This window comes from Kogia breviceps, chromosome 3 (assembly GCF_026419965.1).
Source record: "Kogia breviceps isolate mKogBre1 chromosome 3, mKogBre1 haplotype 1, whole genome shotgun sequence".
NCBI classification, from domain to species: Eukaryota; Metazoa; Chordata; class Mammalia; order Artiodactyla; family Physeteridae; genus Kogia; species Kogia breviceps.
In genome coordinates, this window is record NC_081312.1 from 151,333,989 (window position 1) to 151,350,991 (window position 17,003).

The 17,003-nt window shown below is 42.6% G+C and overlaps 1 protein-coding gene across 6 annotated transcripts in view; it reads right to left on the reverse strand.

Annotated features, from left to right (window-relative positions):
- CRTC3 (CREB regulated transcription coactivator 3) overlaps positions 1-17,003 on the reverse strand; it is a 109,041-nt gene that overhangs the window by 21,732 nt on the left and 70,306 nt on the right. For 2 of the 6 annotated variants that reach the window (XM_067029947.1, XM_067029948.1), the window contains exons 4-8: positions 12,741-12,802; positions 11,356-11,418; positions 9,144-9,244; positions 8,416-8,436; positions 1,753-1,788 (exon numbers count right to left, since the gene is read on the reverse strand). In XM_067029947.1, coding sequence (XP_066886048.1) covers positions 1,753-1,788; positions 8,416-8,436; positions 9,144-9,244; positions 11,356-11,418; positions 12,741-12,802 — 283 coding nt within the window. The remainder of the gene's footprint in view (positions 1-1,752; positions 1,789-8,415; positions 8,437-9,143; positions 9,245-11,355; positions 11,419-12,740; positions 12,803-17,003) is intronic. The other 4 variants (XM_059057304.2, XM_059057303.2, XM_067029949.1 and 1 more) reach the window with 3 other exon arrangements.

Consider the following 17,003-nt stretch of genomic DNA (forward strand, 5'->3'; position numbering starts at 1 on the left):
ATATTCCAGGCTTTATCAATGATCCCAGGTGTGTGTCTTAATCCTGATAGTCAAACCACTCTCTTTGGAAAAGCTTATTTTGTCAACCTTCTTGTTTTCTTCCTTTTCTTGGCTTCCTTGTTAACTTGTCTGTCAATGTAAACTGCTTCAGAAATGTAAGTTCCATTATGGCAGGGCCTTTATTTTATGCACTGGTGGGCAGTGCTTAAAATAGTACCAGGAAAACACTGGCCCTACAGCCCTCTCTCAACAAACTGGAGGACAGGAATAGTAGGTTTGAGAGCCTTTATAAAGCCATACAATGACTCAAGAATTAAAAAAATTTTTCTGTAATGTACCACTAGATGATAGGAAAAGTTTCAAGGGCTGAGTGAGGTAGCTTCATGACTCAAGGCTACTTCTTGTAAGAAGTATGGCTGGAGTGTATTCCAGCACCATAAAGGGGATTGTTTCCTTAGAGTAGTTTATTGTTTTTAGTCTCTTCATATCCAAGATTGGTTGGGAATTCTTCAGAGAAGTCATTGGGGGGATGCAAACAACCTTGAAGCCATTTCTTTATCTCTGTCCTAGTGGATTAGATATTTATTGCTGTTTCAACTTTCCATGGTTTTACTCATGGCCTAAAATGGCTTGCCCAGAAATGAGTATATTAGATGATGAAACAGAATTGTGCCTCTGGCGCAAGATGCTCCTCATTTATCATATTCCCCACAAGTCCTGACCGCTGCGATACATAAACCTAATTTAGTTGTTCACTTCTAGATTATGAAAATTAAATTCCAGATTATAAAATTTTAGGGAAAAGAAAACAGTGCCTGGTACTGAATGAATAAATGAACTGTGTCAGACCCTCATTTGTCAATGGCTTCGAGAGTCATTTAGTAGATCTCCAACATTACTTTTTTTTTAAAAAAATTTTATTTATTTATTTATTTTTGGCTGCATTGGGTCTTCGTTGCTGCACGTGGGCTTTCTCTAGCTGCGGCGAGCAGGGGCTACTCCTTGTTGCGGTGCATGGGCTTCTCATTGCAGTGGCCTCTCTCATTGCGCAGCACGGGCTCTAGGCACGCGGGCTTCAGTAGTTGTGGCACGTGGGCTCAGTAGTTGTAGTTCACGGGCTCTAGAGCGCAGGCTCAGTAGTTGTGGCGCACAGGCTTAGTTGCTCCGTGGCATGTGGGATCTTCCCGGACCAGGGCTTGAACCCGTGTCCCCTGCATTGGCAGGTGGATTCCCAACTACTGTGCCACCAGGGAAGCCCTCCAACATTACTTTAATCAGCTTTATGAAACTCATTATCTTCTGCAAGATTTCCAATTTCATTCTGCAATCAGTTGGCATTTTCCTCACATTATTTATATCTGTCAATTACTGACTCACAAAACTTTCTAAACAGGCAGAGAAAGACAGCTGAGGAAGGAAGGATACTGGAACAACTACGGCTTAAGTGGCCAATTTATTAACATTTTCATGTGATTACAACTTTTGCTTCCCTGAACAACCTTGTGACTGTGGGACTGTGGGACTCAGATGATGAGGAGCCTTGTAATCTAACCACACATTTCCTTTCTCGTGGCCTTGATCATGGCTAGCCTTAATTTTATAGAGCATCTCAGAAAAGTAAACCAATCAGCAGTTGCCAACATTTTTGGAAGTCCTGAAAACATGAATATTAACTAGTTCAGATGTTGAAAGAAGGTTATGAATACTAAAGTCAGTATCTCACTCAGCACAGTAAGTGAAATCAATTCATACCTTCCCCATGTACGTCGTTCTCACCATCACAGAAACCTAGTGGGAAAGAGAAAAAAAAAAACACTTTTATGTGGTGCTTTCACCTTTATTTATTCATGAATTAGTAAGTCTTTCTGATTCAAAATAGAATTTTGAAAATTCCAAGGCAATTTTGGTACACTCATGGTCAAATCAGTGTACATTAGCATTTATAATAAAATTAAAATAGATACAGCTAATTTAAGTCTAAAGTTGGTGCCTATCTACTTTTTAAAAAAATTATCTCCATCTTAAAATTTTTTACTGCCTCTGTCCTGAAAGAAGAACAATGTACAAAGTCTGAGAACCTCTAACCAAATCACAAAGAAAAGAAGTATATAGATCGAAACTCTCTTCCAAATGCTTTATTGTGAGGGGAAGGGAAGGTAACTAAAAAAGTCTACATCACTGTTTCACACTCACCATGCGTGTCTAGATAAACAAACTGGAAGTTCCATTCTGTGTACTGTTATTTATATTTCTTGCAAACAGTCATTTAAAAAAGAAACTTGGGACTTCCCTGGTGGTCCAGTGGTTAAGAATCCACCTTCCAATGCAGGGGACGCAGGTTTGATCCCTGGTCGGGGAACTAAGATCTCACATGCCGTGGGGCAGCTAAGCCCGAGCGCCGCAGCTACTGTGCACGGGAGCCAGAACTAGAGACTGCATGCTGCAAACTACAGGGCCTACGTGCTCTGAATCCTGCGTGCCGCAACGAAGATCCCGCATGCCACAACTAACACACCCCGACGCAGCCAAAAATAAAATAAATAAATAAATAATATTTTTAAAAAAGAAACTTATCTGGAGTCTCAATTTAAATAGTATATATGATAGCTATTCACAAAGTTTTAAAAATTTGACTTGTAAGGAATTCTGATCTATAAAATATATCGCAGATGACAAGTAGAGTATATCCTATTGCTCTAAGCTAAAACCAAAGAATCGTGCCAAGAATGTAATAGGTTAGCATTCTCTGTGGAGCAATCAAATATACCATATGAGTTTTCAGTTAAGATCAGGACAAATTTTTAAGTTTTAAGCCTTTAAATATAACTTGCTTCAGGTTTAAATAGTTTCTGAATAAGCTTAACCTATAAGTTAACCTGATTAGTCTATAAAACTTAAGCCAAATGTCTAATAACCATACATTGAACATAAGTAAGTTTCTGCACTGACTTCTAGGTGTGGCCAGACGATACAGTGTAGGTGAGAAGATAGAACACGGAAGCAAATTCTGTAACACAGGCAGAAGATGTAAAATTTTAGTGGCGCCCTGGGCCTGGGCAATGCTGAGAATCCCCAGAAGCACTAAAATTAAAAATTAAGAACGCTCATAAAGACAGCATTTCTCTCAGGCCCACAGAACAGAATCCAAGTTAGTGATTTAAAACTCTGTTTAGTGCACATAAAGACTATTTGGGTAAGCTTGCTAAAATGCAAGTTCATGGGCCCAAACGGCACAGATTTTGGTTCAGAAGCTGTGAGAATGGGCCCAGGAATCTACATTTTAAACAATCAGCTCAGAGGACTTTACTGCAGATGGTTTCTTAGTGAGACCTGGACTAGGCTGTAGCTTAGTCATGATCTAACACGCCTACTAAAGACAGGCAGTGTGAACAGAACACTAGGAGACAGGTGCGGAGAGACAAAAGGTGTGGCTCTACAATCAGCACATCAGAAGGAGGGGCAGAAGCTTCTGATTCATAGTTTGGTTTCCCTGGGACCCTCATATTGGGAACGTGACAATTCAGATCACTTAAAAAGTGACAATTCTATTACAGATAAAAAACGAAGTTTGACACAGCAATCTGGTATAGTATGTTGAAGCATCTCTTTATCATTAAGGCACCGATCGCTCTGGGTTTAAGAAATAAGGCCAGTTTTCCATTTAAGTAGTAAGTCTGACCTGTCCCTGGAACAGACTCAACTGATGGCTACCTTGTGGAACTAACTGCCTGAGTGGGGAGCAGACACCCCACATAATATCCTCTCAGACTGGGACAGAAAGAAAGCCTCGTGGAGGAGGTGGCACCTGAGTCAGCCACTGAAGGATGATGACGGGGATGATAATAACAAGAGCCACTGTGACCGTTCTCTTATTATGTGCCAGGCACTTACATGGATGATCTCAGGTCATCCCCACAGCAACCCCATGAGGCAGGGGCTATTATCAACCCCAAGATCACACGCTAGGAAGTTTGAAGCAGAACTCCGGCCTGTGTGCCTTCAGAATGTCCAACTTGCTTCACCTGGAGGAGTTTAGACACTCAGGATGAAGGGGATGCCCCAGTGTTAAGACAGGAGGAGAAGGAAGATGGGGAGGGTACAGCAGGGGCAGAGAATGGTGAAGTTTGGCTGGAGCTCAGGATGGGAGGACGGGGAGATGAGGCTGGATTGTAGGTGTCTGTGTAATCTGGCTTGATGCAGGGAATAGAAGGTTTTGGTTAGAGAAGTGACATGATTATAGCTAAGCTTTAGAGAGATTGTTCTTGCAGCAGTGTGAGATGGATTGAAAGGAGAAAGCCTAAAGGCAGGGAGACCAAGTGGAAAAACCACTGTAATAGTCCAGGCAAGAAGGAAAGAAGTAGGGTATTTATTGTCAGTGAGGACAGAAAAGAGGCGGCAGATCTGAGATACCCTGCAGGGAGAACGAACACGACCCGCCTACTGAATGGGTGTGAGGGGTATGGGAATGAGAGTAATTAAAGACAACTAACTCCTGGTTTAGAGTTTAGGTAACTAGAAGGATGGTGGTGGCAATAACTGATATGTTAGCATCAAGCTAATGTATAACCAAAATATCCACGGTTGGATTTTTACTACTGGGTAAAAAATATCATATGATACAACTATAAATAAAGGGATAAAAATAAAAAGGAACGCGTTGTGACTGGATATCTAGAAACAGAGGAAACTCATATCAGTTCCACAGGGGATGGAACAGCCATGACCAAGGCTGCACCTGTGTTCCAAGAAACCTCGAAGTCTCAGAGCCACTGAGGGCTGACCTAGTGTTACGGAGACTGTGTTCCCACTCCCCACTCCCCACTCCCATGCCTGATGAATCTAAAATAACTCCTAGCACAGCCTTGATTTACTGAATAGAGGCAGAGGCAGGGGGTAGATCCCTTAACCAGAGTGTGTCCTTTAAGAAGCCTCTGGCTTCAGCCTCCCCAGTCTGGGCCCTCTTGTCATCTGGGTGACACTCTTGCCTGCCTTAGATCTGGGATGCTTTTGCCATCCCCCTCTTCCTCCTATCTGGGGAGTCAAGTTTCTTTCAGGGTTACTTGCATTTTAAACGTTAAATGAAATTGAGTTATTTGTAGTGAGGTGGATGGACCTAGAGTCTGTCAAACAGAGTGAAGTAAGTCTGAAAGAGAAAAACAAATACCATATGCTAACACATATACATGGAATCTAAGAAAAAAAAAAAAAAGGTCACTAAGAACCTAGGGGCAAGACAGGAATAAAGACACAGTCTTACTAAACAATGGACTTGAGGATACAGGGAGGGGGAAGGGTAAGCTGGGACGAAGTGAGAGCCTGGCATGGACATATATACACTACCAAATGTAAAACAGATAGCTAGTGGGAAGCAGCCGCATGGCACAGGGAGATCAGCTCTGTGCTTTGTGACCACCTAGAGGGGTGGGATAGGGAGGGTGGGAGGGAGGGAGACACAAGAGGGAAGAGATATGGGAACATATGTATATGTATAGCTGATTCACTTTGTTGTAAAGCAGAAACTAACACACCCTTGTAAAGCAATTATACTCCAATAAAGATGTTAAAAAAATAAGTTAACTGCGTTGGTCAAAGGTGTTGCCTCTGGCAAGGTCACTGAGGTGGGAGGCAGGCCTCTTTCCCTGGGGAGGAGCTCAGGGCTGTAGTTCTCAAAGCTGGTGACACTCAGCATCTACCCCTCTGGGTGCAAAGACGACAACCCTCATGCCCTCTTCTGCCCGTAGCTCTAGACTGCCCCCTGAAAGGTCATGGACCACTGCAGCCCCTCCTCCACTCGCAGGTGAGGAGTGGAGGGGAGATAGGGACAGTCCTAGGCTATGGGACAGGGCAACAGGGCAAGTGTCACAGAGTGCCCTCACGCCCTTGGGGTGTGTGGGTGTGGGTGTGGGTGTGTGCCTGTGAAATGATAATTAAACTGCACATGCTGCCAGGGAAATGATCAATATTTCTCTTTATAAATTCTGGATAGGATAATTAAACAAGAAGAGAGAAATTATAAAAATCTTGTTTGGATGTATAAAAGTTTATTTCTAGCATTTACATCAACTGCTTACCATGGATGCCTAATTGCCGTGCAACTCAATAACCATTATGAAAATTACTAACTACTTATCTGTCTAATGGCTTTGTTTTCCTGGGACACAAACCTCTGCTCATGAATGTATCACAGTTTATTGTTTATGCAGTTAAGCTGTGAGCAGATGCTCCCTTATCATCTGCTCATTAAAAAAAATAAATAAATAATGCGAACATTAACTGAGGTTACATCATTATGCTCAGGAAAGATTCCCAGGGAAAGAGCAGTTATTGCTTCTGCTATGGAGCCTAATTCTGGGCTTCAATTATATTTTCCCATCAGTTTTTAAATCTTTACTTTATTTGGTTGGTCCTATAATAAGAAATACCTTTAGGAAAGCTAGTCGATATTTTTAAAGTCCAAAAGGAAAGAAAACGAAAAACTTTAATGAATGACGGGGGGAAAGTACATGAAACTATTTAAAATAGCTCCCAACAACAAATATAATTCTCCAGAAATAATTCCTATCCTTGGAGACTTGAATAATATTTTAAACACACTGGCTTTCCCATGTAAACACATCCATATTTGGATGTGTTTCTGAGTTCTGCTATACTTGCAAGGCAACTTTGCAGAAGCAGGCACACAGTTCAGACATTCAAGCTGGAGGTCGGCCCACCTTCCACGGTTGAGAGATATTGGGGCCCAACGGTTTCTAACTGCTGATGTGAAAAGGAGTGACCCAGGAATTCTGCTCCAGGATTTCTTTCTTTCTGCTTTTTGTATTGCTCTGTCTACTAGGATCAACACTGACATTCTTCTGCTTTTCTTATTCATCCTCACTCACATCTTCTGACATTTCTCACCTCTTCCCTCAGAGGCTACATCACTCTTGGCATAAATACTTCACTCAATTAATCACTTTCTTTAGTTAGTTTTTTTTTTTTTTTCTCTCTGCATGCAGGCCTCAAGATCTTGTTACCTATGATTTCCTTGCTCTCTCTAGGCCTTTGGCCCTTTCTAGAGAAGCATAAACTTTAAACAGAGGGTGACACGAATGAAGGAATGGTAGAAATGTAGCTCTTTTGGGGGGGTTCCAGGTTAAAGCCTATCAGTCTGGTTCCCTCCCAATCCGGGGAGACTAAGCGCTTGCTGCACCTTGTTTAGGTTTATACGTGCCTATAGTCTACCTATAACCCTACCTATATGGAAGCTAAACTACTCCATCTTTCCGTATATCCTACCTCTCTAAGTGGTGAGCAGTGGACCCATATCCAATTCTAACATAACTGCCAGCTTTACTCTCATATTCCCATGTGTGGAAACACAGCTAGACAGCCCTAACCAATTCTATAAGAGTTCATACTTGACAAACTGTTCGCGTTAATGCAGCATCTCTGAATTTCACCAAGGGAACAAATGCAGCATTATTACAACAATACAGGAATTATTAAATCCCATTCCTACTATATGCAAGGAAATAAGACCTGGAATATTCTCCTCAGAAGGAAAAGAGACTATTTAGGGTTTAAACTACCTAAAAAGTAAACTAGAAAAGCTAGCATTATCTTGGCCAAAGATTTATTTATTCCCACTTCAAGACCAAACACAAGCCCTATTTATGGACAAGAGTCAATGTGCATAAGGAATGGATAGGTCAGGACCACTGTTCCTACTAGATTATAAGCCCCAGAAAGGCAGGCTTGGTCTGTGTCTTAGTGAACCAGACTTGGTTCACGTGCAGGTCAGATTCAGCAACTAGAGTGTGCTCTGTATGCATAAGCCACTGAGCAATTTCTCCACACTCTCCGTCACTGAGGACTCCTCTGTGCCAGGCACTGTGCGCAAGGTAAGACCATAAGATGCTGACTGTAAAAATCTCCTGGGAGCAGAAGGAGAGAAGCACATCCACGAGAAAGGCAGTCAAGGGACACAGGTGCCAAGATAGCCATCTATAGGTAGGAGCTTTGGGATGTTAGAAGGACATGGGGAGTTCTGGGCTGGCAAAGGGAGGAAGGTCAAGGATGGCTCCACAGACGTGGGGACAAAGCTGAAGGCCCTGGTCAGGTGAGCCAGGAGTAAGTTAAGAGAGGAGGAGATGGGAAGAGGATGGAACATTAACAGAAACTGAAGTAGTTCACCCACTTGGGGGGAGGAGCTGGTGAGTGAGGAGAGAAGGGACAGAGGTGGGCAAGGGCCAGATCCTGGAGTTCGCGTCATTCCAAACTGAGAGATTTGGACTCTCTCTGGGAGGTGAGGGGTGGCACTGAGATTTTAAGCAGGAGAGGAGTATGATCAGATGTGGGTTCACTCTGAAACAGACAGCATGAATCTTTTCCCCACCCCTGGCCCCCCCGGTCTCTCTCCACTCCTTTACTCACCCAGGGAAGTGGAACCATGACCTGCAGCAAAGAGAGGAACAAGTGAGCGGGGGTGCCGCCCCCACTCTGGCTCCCGCTCCTCCTGGCCAGGGGCGAGCCTTCCCTCGGAGAGCAGCCTCCCTGCTGGCTCTGCCCTGCAGTCTGACCTCGGTGCTCCTGCCGGGGGCAGGGGCAGGGGGTGCTCTGGGCCAGTGCTGCCGGCCACTGGGGGAGTCAGTCTCCCTCTGGGGTTCAGTCTCAACAGCCATGGACCCACAGAGAGAAGTCACTTCCTCTTGTCAGGAAGAAAGGTGGTATTTACCTCCACCCGTCACTTCTACTTTTATTTCTCAGTTTGTCCAGATTCTGGATGGGAAAAAAGGACTTTCAGAGAACCCAACATAAAACTGGATTGGGAAGATGTAAGACTGGAAATAAGGAGACCAGTTAGCAAGTTGTTATGAGTCCCTATAAAAATGATGAGGGCCTGAAAGTGGAAGAGTGTGGAGTAGAGGAAGCTGGAAGGTCAAGAGATGCCAAGAAGAGAGAATTTGCAGAGGAAGAGGCAGGAGAGAAGCTCCATTCTTATTTCATCATGAGCACACACACAACTCCCCTGCCAGGAGTTTTTCCCTGAGGACCACGAATCGGGGAAATGCACTCACGGTTTAAGCTTTTCTCTCTCCCGGTTCCCATAGGACAGAATGAGAAGGCACAGATGCTGTTAGCATCGGGCCTGCATGTCTTACCCATGTATGAGGCAGGCCAGGCCGACTGGCCCCCTCCTCCATAGGGGTCCTGGGGCTTGGTGCTCAGAGCACTCGTGTGAAGAGCAGAGTCAGAATTGGTCCTAATGGGGGGAGGAGAGAGTCTGGCTGAAAATCCATTTTTCCTTAGTGAAAATGCAATGTTCTTTGCTGAAAATTACCAACAGGAAAGAAGGCAAGAATAACAGATTTGCAATCATCCATAAAATGAGGGGTCTGGACCTACCTGAAGTCCCTTAGATCAGTAACAGCCTCTGAGGATGGCCCACACCCAAAAGACTGTAATTTGTACTTGTATGATCTTTTCCTTTGAAGCTAATGGCATAATGATCTGGTTCAGCAAGGCAGACCCTGGATTCACGGCTTCCTCTAAGAAACTTCTCAGTTTTCCTCACAACTCAGAAGATCGCTGTGATCAGTATATTCTCTGTGGCTGCACTAGCTTTTCCCCATCTGAGAATAACTCCTCCTATACAAAGGATCACCTATAGCAGTGACTCTCAAACCCTTCCAGGGAGAATGCAAGGTTGAGACAACTTTCAAAATAACCCTAATGTGTCCTTTGCCCTTTCACTCTCACTCTCTCATGAGCACAGTAGTTTTCCAGCAGCCTTGTGACCTGTGATGTCACCGCAGGCTGAATGCACAAGCAGAGAATCGAGCTATCTTCAAGAGATTTGTAAAAGGTACAACAATGCCACTCTTCTCAGTAAATTTTTTTTTGCTTCAGAAAATATAACTGTGCTTCTTAAAAAAAGATATTTATTGACAAGTAATGAGTTTATTATTGTTATTTTATTTTAAAATGCATTAATAAGTATCTTCTATAAATCTCTCAATTTAATTTCCAATATCAATAGCGAAATACAAACAAATATACTCACACAAACAAACACTGTTTGAGGGCCTCAATGGCTTTTAAGATTGCAAAGGAGTCTTAAGACAAACATTTTGGGAACCGTTGAACTATAGCAAGTTTCTGGAATTCTCCCAGACAGCTCCAATTTATATTTAGCTTCGACTCCAAGAGATATTATTTACTTATCTCATCCAAGGGTCAAACTGTCTGCCATAAAAAGAACTTGTGAGAGACTTGAAATTAATCTAAAATGCTTCTTTGTGGGCTGTTCCAGGTGATGGCCTCCTGTGGCCACCAAGCCATGTGGCTTGACTGTGCACCATGGCTGTGTTGTGTTCAGACAAGGGAGAGGCGGTTCAGAACCTGCATGAAAAACAGGAAGAGTGTGGACTCTGGGATTGGAGAGCCCTGGGTTCAGATTCTAGCTCCTTTACAAATTCAAAAAGACTCAGGAGAATATCAATCAAATGCAGAGAGACAACCGGGAAAATCTGAATACAGACTGGGTATTAAATAGTGTTAGAAATTACTGTTAACTTTGTTAAGTGTAATAATGGCATTGTGGTTATGTTTTTTTAAAAAAGGTTCCTATCAGGCTTATACTGTTAGATATATTTATAGGTGAAATACTTTATCTGGCCAGTGGTGGGATGGGGGTGTGGGGGACGGCAGGGTAGAAATAGAAGCTGAAGGATGGGGACACGGAATTCTCATAACTATTTTCCTTTCCAACTCTTTTTTGTATATGTTAAAATTTTGCACTAATTTTTTTTTTTTTAATCCCAGTTCCATCACAAATTAGCTAAGTTGCCTTGGACAAGTCGTTTATAACCTCTCAGAACAGAAAACACTACTCATTCTTGTAGAATGTTATCAGGATCGAAAAAAATGACCCATGTAGAACACTTACCACTGGGGTCCAGCTCAAAGTGATCATTTAATAGCTAATGTATATTGAATACTTACAATTCCCAAGTTCATTATGTATCTTATTTAATCCTCACAACCACCCCTTGATATTGGTACTGTTACCTCCCTTTTCCAGATGAGTAAACTGAGGCATAGGGAAGCTACATAACTTGCTCAAGGTCACAGAGTAAGAGAGGCAGACCCTGTTATCCACTCAGACCTCATGTTCTCACACTGCTGTAGTGTCCTGAGCAGACGTTCACTACCTGGTGGGAGATTTGGGTTCCTTTTTTTTTTTTTAAAACACTTCACATAAACACAACTGATATAAACGTACTCTGGCAAATGGATGATATATTAGAAAACATCAGGACAATCAAGGTGACTGGCTTAAAGTTTATTTCTACTAGAAAACAAGCCATGTACCTGTTAAGTGCAGATGTTAGCCTGAACCCAGGGTGCTTCTCTTCCTTCCAAGGAGGTTGCTGCCTTTAAAAACCAGAATAGCATAAAAAGAAAAAGAAGTTCAATCCACGGGGAGCAAAGGAGAACCTCCGGCCTGGGTTTGAGAACTGGCTCCTCTATTAACCCAGCTGCACGGCTGACCTCTCCAGTTCCTGTGATTTCTGATTTCCATGATAAAAACTATCACAAATCCATGGGAACAGGAGGAGCAAATGAGATAGCTGGGCACATAACAAGGGTTTTGTTTTGTTTGTTTTTTTTAAAGGTCAAACAAGCACCTTTGAATGCCTTTTGAAATGTTTCAAATCTATGACCATTTCCTCTCTGGGGATGTGAGGTCTTACTCCAGATGTGTGAAAAACTACCCCTCGTCACATACCCCGAGTGCGTGGAGTGTGTGCGTGCGGGTGCCTGGCCGGACTGGAAGCAGAAATGCTGCAACCCCACACAGACGCCCATGAAGAGGAATGTAACTGTTACAGTAGCCCAGTTTATGAAACTATGAATCTGACTAATCCTTGCGCTCTGGAAAGCCTAGGACAACTTTTCTTGAATACAAATTTTTAAAATCTCAATTTGGAGGTATCCTTTTATGATTTAAAATAAAATATTGTGCTTGTCCTACAACCGTGGATCCCAAGAGTCTTAAGCGCTGCTGAAAACCTACTTGAGGTAGGGGCCAGCTGTCACCCATCTTCATATCGACCTTTTCCAGGTCCTGACTACATTATCCACAGTAAGTGTTGCCAGTGTTTGCCCCGAGAATGGATGGAGAATAGATCTCAACCCAGAGAGCTAAATTTTCTCAATACGTACATTTCAAATGTCTCTTAAATCTGACTAGGTGATCTGAAAATGATACCATGCATCTACCGGATGTAACAATCTTTTCAGTTAATTTTATATTCTGTCATCCTCAGTATTGAAAAACACTCAACTTTTTGGTATATATTCTCTATATACGAAAATACTCAGAGACCCTAGGTCAAATCCACTATGCAAATTAGTTTTAGAAGCTTACTAAAGCCTTATTCAGTAGCTTACCAAGACACATTATATATTCAAATATAAGAATACAAAATCAGAGTATTATGTTTGTAATTGTATTCCAAATGTGTTTCTATTTGGTCTTTAAAATGAAGATCTAGATTGATTTAAATAACTTAATTTTAGACTTTCATATAAGTCTATGATTATACATGGAAAGACAGGTTTTATAAGAGAAAACAAGAGTCTGTGCTTTAGATTAGAAATTTCTAAAACAACATTCAAGGTGGATACAATAAAGCGAAACCATCCAAAAATAGCACATGCCCATCGTATCTTTGAAAATAAGGCTTGCTTACCTTGGCCAACTCTCATCCAGGGGCTGCGAGGCGTAATTAGCTCCAAATGTACTACCATCAAAGTAGAATTTTCAATAAAGGAAAAATATAATGAATGGAAAGTTGAAGCAGAACTAAGAGGCTGGAATCCTGGGGAGTTCAACAACTTTTTTTGGTTCTTATCTTTATCTCTACACCCGACATCTCTTCCTCCATGCTTTGTCTTATCAACTTCCTCTGGAAAAATCTATTCTATCTTCTAACCAGTGCCATCTTTGCATGATTCACATGGGGTGTTTCTTATTTTTTCTCTGCCTGCCCAACATCTTTTACTTTCAAGAATTGATTCCACCCCGACCCGAAACCTGGTAAGGCTGTCATTCTGTGTGGGCCTGCCTGCCCCACAAAATGTACACAGACCCAGTATTTCCAGTCAAGGTAACTTATCCCCCTGTGACTGGTTCAAGGATGGGCTCATGATACAAACAAGGGGGAAAAGGAGTGCCTCCAGCTGAGGTGGTGAGCCCGAGGACCACGTGGACCTGGGTTTCTCTCCCTGGAAGTCAATTCAGAGGTAGCACCTCACAGATACCGAATCTCGGTGCTATTGTACAAACGCCTGGATCTAGTCCCTTGGGCTTCTAGTGACATAAGCCAATAAATTTCCTTTTTTCCAAGTTGAGGGTTTCTGTTTCTTATAACTAAAAGAGAGCGGCATTAGGTTTGTGGAGAAATGTGAACTTTCTTGGGCTGTCAGGGGCCCCGTTTTAAAATTTCTGTATTCTTCACTGGGTCTAGCCTGCCTTAGAACATATTCTAGGTGAAATGGAAATATGGAAAAACAAATGTGATGCTACAGTATACATGCTGAGCACCGTAGAGCCGTTTTGGTTAATTTAGTTAATTATACATATAGAATAGCCTTCTTAAAACATTTTAAAATCATATTATTCTCCTGCTAAAAAATCTTCAATGATTCTGTATAAAAGAAGCCATCATCAGCTAGGGCTCAGGAGGAAATGGGAGCCAGTGGAGAAGGACCCTATCCTACAGACAGAATCCGGCATTAGTAAAACATGGGCACTAATGAACTCTTCATGAAATACTTCCTTTGCCAGAAGCATTAAGATCACAAGGTTCACTTCCTGTGTATTAGTTTTGTCATGTCTAGTTACCTTCTTTCTTAATCTGAATCTTAGTCAAGGCAATAAAACAGAGATATTTTCAAAAGAGAAACCAGAGGCTTCTTCAACACCAAATATTAGGCTTAATGTATGCAAAGTACAGATGAGAATAGACTGCAGAAGGAGACAGAGAGGAAAAGGTGATAAAGAAATAAGAAGGCCCTCTGAGAGGAAGCACATCAGTATCTCAGTTGGCAGAGCCATTAGGGAGAAGGCATTGAGCCTTTCTCTTTCCTACAGAGTTTGATGAATCTCTGTCCAGAAAAGATAAATCAGAAGCAGAAGTTTACCACTTCCCTCAGGACACTGCCACCGTTAAAGTCCTTAAGTCCACTTATCTGGAACCTGTAATACAAATTAGAATGCAGTGGTGTAATAGTAGTGCAATGATCAAACATCGATTATTTCAATGTTGAGGTGTAAGTCAGCATTTTAGCCTTTCTGATGTATATTAACAACATGGAAATGTAGTAAATTCCTGAAATTTTAATATGAGTAGGCTGAGGCATCAAAAGTTAAAAGATGTGACCTCTGAGCTCTCCCAGTTCTCACCATTCACATCTCACTTAATGGATATTCGAAAACCCAACAATTGTTGGCACCAAGAGAACCACTAATGTCGATAGCTTACAGCTAAATTCAACAGAAGAAAACCTAGAAAAGGTTTATTTGTTCTTCTGAAGATTTCAGAAAACTTTGTTCAGATGGCTTTAATTACTCTACAACACTAATATGTCCTAAAGAACATCCTAAAGACAGAAAAAATACCCTTATTTGTAAACCTGAATTTACCATTTAATTCAACAAACATTTCTAGAGTGCTTGCTAGTTGCCAGCAAACAAACAGAACAGCAGCAGAGGTGACAGGGTTTTTAACAAGCCAGATCAGCTCCTCACCCAGTACTACGTTAGTTAAACCTAAGTCAAAAAACAGTCCCACAGGGACTTCCCTGGAGGTCCAGTGGTTGAGACTTTGCCTTCCGGCACAGGGGGTGCAGGTTCGATCCCTGGTTGGGGAGCTGGGATCCCACATGCCTCGCGGCCAAGGAGCCAAAGCATGGAATGGAGGCAGTATTGTAGCAAATTCAATGAAGACTTTAAAAATGGTCCACATTAAAAAAAAAAAAAAATCCAAAACCAAACAATCCCACATTATAATGGGTCTTTTTATTTATTATACTGTGTACTCCTTTTCTGGCTCCTCCTCTTCTGCCTTCAACCCTGATGGTCCAGGGTTTCTGTGGCCTCACAGCCTCTCAGCCCACATCTGCTTACACTGCTCTCAAAAGGACAGGATGGGGAGAAGGGTCTCAGTATCATGGGCACCATGTAGAGTGGGAGCAGGGCGAGAGGCTGGAGACTCCCGGAACAGCCACTTTGGGAAGAGTGTCCTGCCTTCCATGCTCACCTTGGTCGGTCCCACCCATGCCTTTGGCTCCATCCATCATCCAGAGTCCAGAAACTCAGAAATCCATACCTCCAGTTCCCAACAGTTCTCATGAACTTCAAGATCAAATTCCCAACTGCCTACTCAGCTTCTCCACCAAAAGGGCCTCAAATTCTACCTAAAACCCCACTCATCATCTTGCCTCTCGCCTGCTCATCTTGTTAGGAGTCCATCGTATGTAATGGAGGGTGCCATCCACCCAGGGGCTCCAGGTGGAAATATCATCATCCCAGGCTGTTCTCTCTCCCCAAGTCCCTGCAGTTCTGTAGCGGAAAATCCTTCCCCTCTTGTGCTCCTGCCTCAGTCCATCGACAGGGGGGCTCCTGCTCCTTCTCAGCTCGGGGAGCGTTAGAGGGAAAGTTCTCACTCACTCTTTCCCAAAGGAAGGGGAGTAGCCCTTCTGTTGACATGACTGGACATCTGCTGGCCCATATCCCTGTGGGTGGGGTCACTGAGCCTCAGAAGCTCCAAACAAGTCCAACCCTGTCTCTTTCTTGTGCTGCCTGCTCGTGGCTGGTGAGCACAGCCAGGTTCTTCTTTTGGCTTCCTGTTCCCATGCGGTAAGGGAACCCGGGGCAGGGCTCAGGAACTGCCTTCTTGAGCAGCCTGGGGGCAACCATGTTCTCTCTTGCCCTCTTCAACTCCATGTTCCTCCAGGTACAGAGTCTGTGGGGCAGGTTCATGATGGTCCATGCAGCTGGTGAGGTAAGTGAACTCCAGGTCTGGTGGGTTAATAGAACCCACCCACCAAGACAAGTGCCAGGGTCAGATTTAACATATAAAACTGACCACAATTTGGTTCCTTCCTAATTTCTCAACCATGTCTTCACCATCACTCAACTTCCTCTTGTCCTTTTACCTTCAACTATGTCCTGCCAGAATACATCTAAAAGTCAAACATGAAGGGAGGTACATGAGTGAGATCTTTTTTGAGTCCCCGTGTGTATGAAAATGTCTTCCTGTTTACTTCAGCACGCAAGTGACAAATAGGCAGCATGTGGGATTTTGAAGTCTGACTATTTTCCCCTTAAAACTCTAAAAACTAGCATTTACTTATCCTCTGAGATGGAAATCCTTAATGGGTGTTAGGTAAAAACTGGGTTTTATGATCAAGTAAGTTTTGGAAACCCTGGATTAAAGACAAGTTTCTTAACTGCCAGGTTTCTGTGAAGCTTCAAGAAGATACAGAGAGCCCGACATTTCTCAAATATAATAGGCAGTGCATTTCAAAGAAACAGTGTTCTATAAACTGACATCCTAAAATTTTCATCTCATTGTATGAAAAGAATCAAAGCAAGGCCTATATTCCAAAGAGGAAAGCCTTTCCTAACTTTGGCAGGCCTTAATCTCTTCATGACTGTTCACTCTAGTTTTCTGGACACAATATACTCTCAAACCTTGTTGGGAATGTAAACCAGAAAATTTCTAAACATTTGTTTTTCTTTCTTCCTAAAAACACATCTCCTTTAGAGGAAGGTGCTTCTTATGATTCTTCAGTGTGTCCCCCTTTTCTTCAATGTATTACCCACAGGTCTGAGATAATATTATATTTGCTGTAAATCTATGTTAATAGTTCAGAAATTCAACAGGATGGTGTTTGGGATACATGTTTGCTGCCTTTGAGGAGTGAGAAGGGCTGCTGAAGTCACGAGC